Consider the following 6,731-nt stretch of genomic DNA (forward strand, 5'->3'; position numbering starts at 1 on the left):
ACCGCCGGTGTCTTATGTCATGCACACTCACACACACACACACACACACACACACACACACACACACACACACACACACACACACACACACACACACACACACACTGAAGCAATTAGCTGCGGCCTTGTGGTTAAATAATGGAGTGGAGGCATTCCTGGTGATTTCTGTGGAGTGGAGGAAAAAGACGATACTTTTATCCACTTCGTCTACAAGGTCCATATGTTTCATCTCTCATAGCAGACATCTATGTGCTCTCCATCCACACCCAGACTGTCAACAAATCTTCACCACAAATTTCTGAGCAGACTGGATGAATCCAGAAGGAATAATTCCCTGCCAGATGATGTCTATACAGTTGCTTGGACGATCAGCTAAAAGAGCTAAGAGACACTTTTAGAGGAAGCTGTAAGCTCGTCGGTAACTGCGCTCGCAGCTATACGTCTATATGCCAGATGAACTTTATTAACCTTTATTTAACCTTAAAATAGTTTACTAAGCAGGATTTTCATCCATGTCCTCATTCCTTCATGCTCAGTTTCACACATGTCCACACTTAAAAGCTGCCCAGTACCATCACAGATTCCTCTTGTTATCCAATGAGCAGCTCCACTGGAACAAGTTGAGATTTTCAGATTGTAAACTGGCAACAAACTGAGCACCGGGAGGGTTTGGAAAATCTGATTTGTGTCTTCATTTCTCATTATCATCTACAAGTATTCTTGCATTGCATTCTTTAAACTGGCAATAAAAAAAAAAAATGGTGAGTGGAAACAATGAATATCAATGAACAGCTGCTCCTGAATTTCCGGTTAGGAATCATATGGCAATTTTAAAACAAACTGCAGTGATCGAGCTCTATCTGTCCAAAGCTTTGCAGAAGCAGCAAAGGCTCGGGTGATACTAATGCACGTTGGAGTTTGCTGCACGTAAAAGAATCACACATGTTTAAACAAACCTCAGACAAATAGAAACTCTGCTAAAAAGAAACTGTTCAGGTTAAAAGAACTGCTGAGAGGCAGAAACAGAGATGGAGAGAGCACTGAGAGCATGATTCCCGACAGATTATTCCTTTTCCAGATGATAGGCTCAGTTTTTCCATAGGCACACACACCATCACACACACACACACACACACACACACACACACACACACACACACACACACACACACACACACACACACACATCTTAGTAGTGTCTTTCATGATACAGTCATATTTCCATTTGTGTGTGTGTGTGTGTGTGTGTGTGTGTGTGTGTATAGTGGTAAATGGATTAACAGTGGGGAGAAAGGATGACGACTCCACAAGAAAGGGTCAGGACACAAAGGCTCAGACAAACAGACAGACGTCGGATGTGAAGGACCTTTGAGAGAACGCCGCCACACGTCTGACTTCTCTCTGCACCATTTCCTTCTATTCTCTCTCGACTTCTCCTGTTGAAACTACATTTGTACCCAACATCCACATCCCTCACGTAACCTGAACTCTATTTTCAGCGTGTGCTTCACAAAAAAAAAAGAAGCTATTCTGAAAGAAATGGCAACGAATCAGTAAACGGCCCGAGTCAGCATCAGAGAGAGGAGGTAAATCATTCCCTGACCACAATGCTAAAATATTCTGCAGGCCAGCTCTGTGCGGGGAAGTCAAATAACAGCCTGTTTGTCTTTGCTCTCTATTATTTCTGCTGTATTCTAATCACATGGCTGCCAAATCGGAGGTTGTTACATTTAATCTCAGTGTAATTCTCCGGGAAAAATGTAGGCTAAGGTAAATAGGTAATACAGTTACTTCTGGCAAATACAGCTGACAAGCTTGATCCAGAGCAGCAAAGTCCGCCAAATCCCCAAACTCTCATCGGCCAGCAGCTGAAGACTTTGTTGTTCTGGAAAGATCCCAAGTTATGACTGAGTTGAAATGTATGAAAGCGAAGCAGCGAGAGAGCATGATGAGAGGTCAGCAGTATTTCCTTGGGTAAATAAAGATATGAAAAAACTGTCCTTGTTCCCTTTAAACCTTCCAACATTTCACAGCAATGAGCAGAATATAAACCCCAGTTTTTTGGACCAGTTGTTATTAGAAGTAATGGGGAACTGGTGCTGTTACACACTCCAGCTAGCTTAGCATAAAGACAGGAAACAGCTAGCCTGGATCTGTTCAAAGGTAAAAAATAAAATCTGCCTATTACACTAATTAACTCTTTATATCTGACTCCTTGAGTCACCACTGGCTTCCTAGCAATTGCTTCTGGCCAAGATTTAACTCGGCATATAATCCCCTATAAACCACGGCATTGTGCGAGTTTTAGAGTTGCCAACATTCTTTTTGCTTTCGGTCAGATCCGGGCTAGCTGTTTCCACTCTTTATGCTAAGCTAAGCTAACCCGCTGCCTGTCCAGCTATAGCGTGGCATCGCTCTTCTCATCCAACTCTCGTCAAAGAAAGCAAATAAGTACATGTGCCAAAATGTTTTACTATTTCTTTTATCTGTCTTTCGTACTACAAAAAACAGCCGAAATGAAAAAGTCTAAAACTGACGAAAGACATGAAATGTGTTTTGGGTGCTTCACATGCAGGGAAATGAAGATAAATTAAATACATTATGCATGATCTAACCATAGTCTGGAGCTCTGTTCCTCTGTGTAAACCTGCTTTGCCTTTCGTGGTCTGGGTTATAGACATTGTTTTGGATAATCAGCTCATCAGTCTGACTCATAAATCTTAATTGTCTGACACAACCTTTCACCTCTCAGTCGGAACCCTCTCCTCCTCAAATCTGCTACTCCACATTCTAAATTTCCTTGGGGACACACGAACGTTTCCCCTATCCTCCCCCCTCCATCTTTTCTTTTTTGTTCTCCTTTATTTTTCTCTTCTCTCCTCTTAATGTCTGTTGGCATTGCCCGTGTTGCTTCTGGCTGTAACAGTTTTTTCTCACAAGCCCGTCTTTCATAGCTTTATTTGTCTTAACAAAGTGACTTGCTGTTCCTCTCCATTTTGGTTCCTTTGGAGTGTTACTTGGCCTCTGTGTCCGTGTTTCTGTCTGTCTGACTCTCTCCATGTGTCTTTCTCTGCTGCTGTCTCCTCCGTTGCCTTCCCTTCTCACTCATTCACTGTCACAGTTCATCTGTTTTTCTCTGCCACACACACACATTTTCTCTCTCAGCCACTGAAAGTTGTACTGGTGTTGTGTTTCAATACAAATATGTCCAACCATGCAGGAAATGTCTGACGTGCTAGGATCATTCTCTTCTCATGCACACATCCACACCCACACACCCATAAATGCACACACACTCTATATAAAAATGCTTTTTTTTATTTGAAAACCCAACCCAAAATGAAATCCATCGTAATAAAAACAAGAAGTTTTAAGAGGAGTATATTTAATTTAATTTAATCTAGCATGCCGACGCTGCGGGGGTAGCCAGGCTGCAGACAGGAATGGCACCATAGAAGAAGGGGTCTGTCAGCGTGAAGAGAAGCAGCAGAAAGAGCAGCAGCCCCGTCAGATACGAGAAAAGTAGAGCAGACCGCTGAGGGTGTTGCAGGGCCGAGCTGATGTCAGGCAGCCCTTGACTGTTACAGAACGAATGGCACAAAACTGGACCCACAACATGACCTTCAGAAAGAGATTACAGATTGACTGTAATGAGGTGTGTACTGTACGTGAGCATGCTGGCAGGTTCACGTGCTGTTCTTCTCTCACCAGTTCTCATGAATATAAAGGAAGTGAAGGCTCCGAACACAGTTGTGTACAAGAACTGACTCCCTGCAACAGAACAGCACAGAATTATGTGTTGAAACGTGTTGAATTTAAAGTTAAATCATTCATGCACTAAAATCCCCAAATAGAATACGAACTTCATTTGAATAAATTTGCTTTGAGGAGAGTTTTGAGAGCCAACTGACCTGACACCAAGAGGATGACGCTCATACTGTCCTTGTGGAGGCGCCGTTGCTCTACGATATGGTGGAAGTGGGCTAGAATGACGAGTACAGTAGCTTTGAATTGAGGCAAAAATCTATGTAAAATAAAATATAAATAAAGCCCTTGCTAACATGTAAATATAAGCATGAAATTCTGGTTGCCATACCAACACCGAAGAACAGAGGGGCCATGAAGATGGCAGCTGTGGGTCCTGTGCAGGGCACCAGCATGGGCAGCATGGCCCCTCTGAACACCAGCTCCTCCGTCACCGGTGCCACCACCTGGTTCCTGAGCCACACTGCATCTCCCACACACAACATCCATGATTGAACATCTGGGAAAATAAAGTCTTGACTTACACATCTAATGCATGCAGGCACACATGTAAAACTACCCAACCGGGACGTAATATATAACTCACTTAGTGCAGACTGCAGTTCCCCTGAGAAGCCGTCGGGGTTGTCTATCACAGAATGAACCAGGGGGCCGAGATAAAATACCTGATGTTCAAAGGAAAATCAAATTGTTTATTACATCCAGTGGAAGTACATAAAAAAAAGATTAAAGGAGAGGATATTGAGGCTACAGGGCACATTTTTTTAGACATGTGGTTTAAACATGCACATGGGAATTTTAATGGAGGGTGTAAAGTCATGCTGTATCGTATTGGGAATGGAAATTGAATCTCTAAAACGTCCAAACTGCTTTAGTGCAGCATAAATAAAACATGCTAAGAGGCAAACGGGATCCACAAGGTAAGAGGTTCTCTGGTTGACTTTACATGTTAAGAATATATGGTAGTAAAAGCAATTTTAGAAAAGTGAATGTTGTTTCACGGGAACTCTGGATATTAAGCTTTAAATCTGGTCTTTTTTTTCTCAGACACTGAATTGGATCTAAGACTTCTCGCGCTCTTAGCCAAGCCTTGTGATACCTTCATGAAATCAACTGTGACAAGCAGGTGCTCAAGCTGCGTATCGTTGAATTATTGTACATCTAACAGCTATTCTCTATAAAAGATTGGTAAAGACAGAAATGTTTTTTTGTCAAGGTTTAATCTGGGTTGAGACTCTCGGACATACCACGGTTAGAAGTAGTGGCAGTACGGCTGCAGGAACCAGACCTTCCAAACGAACTCCCATCAACTGCCACACAGACGCGTCGACCTGGCGGAGCAGAATGCAGCTTTATTAACATAGTTTGTAACCTTAAGCGATTATGAAGTTAAGCCAGTGTCACCCCAGGCTTAACCTCACAAAACACCTTATGTACATAGTGAATATGCCCCCAGGAGTGAGGACACTGTCCTTCACCTGGACGGTTCAGTAGTGACTTTGAGAAAGACCTAAATCCCTTGCAGCTTACTGTGTTGTTTTGGTATAAACTTAGCACCGACAATAATATACACTCAGCTGTCAGTTTATTAGGGACACCTAGATACAACTAATGCAGTCTAAAACAGCAGTCATGCAATAAATCCTACCTCCATAAAGGCCATGTTTAGTTTTTGTTTAACGTTCTAAAGAGGTGTTGAGTAAACCGTTTCATTTTGGAGGATTTAGTTTGAGAGCGTCTGAGCCTAGCCTCATTGATATAAATGGGCCGGACAAAATAATAATTCAGTATAACGCAATAGAGTGAGTGCATATCACCTGCTGTGCTCTGTAATGTTCACTGGACAAAGCCTGTCAAAGCTCTGCTAAATGTATTCTTATAATCAGTACAGGGGGCATATTTTATGTGGGATTTCTGTTTGTAGATCAGCAATGCAAAACTCCATTGTAAGTAAAAGTCTGTCATTTAAAATGTCACACGGTGCACCTAGAAGATGGAGTTTGTGGTGATTCCATGGTTTGGTCATTTTTTTGAGGATGTAGTTTGTAGCTCTACTCAATATTTATAGCACTTCACAGAATGAAATGGAAATATTCATGTATAAATGCCTCAAATTTGTGGCAGCAGCCAGATCAGATTGTCAGTGTTTAAATGGAAGGAGTTTGATTCTCAGCGGTTTGCTAGGACACATTGTTTATTGCATTAAACTAGTGCCGACTGGAGAATTGAAGAGAAGGGAGATGCAGATCATTTTTTTGTTCACGTACTCACCTTGACATCGTTCCAGTGCATCCATGCCTTCACCACTGCAGGTGACAGTGCAGCGACCAGCAGCACGCTGGCACAGCGACGCTTTATCAAACTGGGATGATCCCTGTGCACAAACACACATAGAAACAGTTTAAATAGTCCAGTCTAACGGCACTGTCACAGCTCTGCTGGTGAGTTATATACCTGGGTAAGCTGCTTTTCCAGAAGTACAAGCTGCCAACGTACAGGCAGGCGAGCAGAAGGCAGCTCAGCACACACACCCAACACCTTGTATGGGTGTGCTCCACCTGCATCATAGGGCCAGGTTCTGGTTCGAGCATGACCGAAACTGAGGGTTTGCTATCAAGAGCTTCAGGAGGTTCCTACTGAGCTACAGCTAACGCATTGGTTCTGTCATTTAAGATTAGCATTTCCCTATAAAGTGGAGATCTGTGCTGCAGAGTCAAGCTGATTAGCTCTAATACTCTGAGAGGGGACAGACCACAGGTGACACAGACACAGACACACACACACACACACACATACATACAGACTGTAATGATTCACTTCACAGATATATGTTACAGTAAAATGAGCGGAAACAAGACTTTCTGTAAATTACGTCCTATCTAACACCATAGCTTACATGAGCCTATTCAAATGTTTCCACTGGGTAAGTTTAACCTGAGCTGGTAACCTGTCTTCACTTTTTTATT

General features: G+C 42.6%; 1 protein-coding gene across 1 annotated transcript; it reads right to left on the reverse strand.

Annotated features, from left to right (window-relative positions):
- Positions 1 to 3,400: 3,400 nt before the first annotated feature.
- On the reverse strand, positions 3,401 to 6,329 carry LOC306705174 (CAAX prenyl protease 2-like; the record flags this gene model as incomplete). Its single annotated transcript, XM_079171876.1, has 8 exons — positions 3,401 to 3,621; positions 3,709 to 3,771; positions 3,912 to 3,983; positions 4,097 to 4,264; positions 4,352 to 4,430; positions 5,013 to 5,096; positions 6,037 to 6,139; positions 6,220 to 6,329. The coding sequence occupies 8 exons, from the start codon at positions 6,327 to 6,329 to the stop codon at positions 3,401 to 3,403; spliced, it is 900 nt and encodes a 299-aa protein (XP_079028002.1).
- Positions 6,330 to 6,731: the final 402 nt, after the last annotated feature.

The sequence above is a fragment of the Pholis gunnellus genome (genome assembly GCF_910591455.1).
Source record: "Pholis gunnellus genome assembly, chromosome: 13".
NCBI lineage: Eukaryota > Metazoa > Chordata > Actinopteri > Perciformes > Pholidae > Pholis > Pholis gunnellus.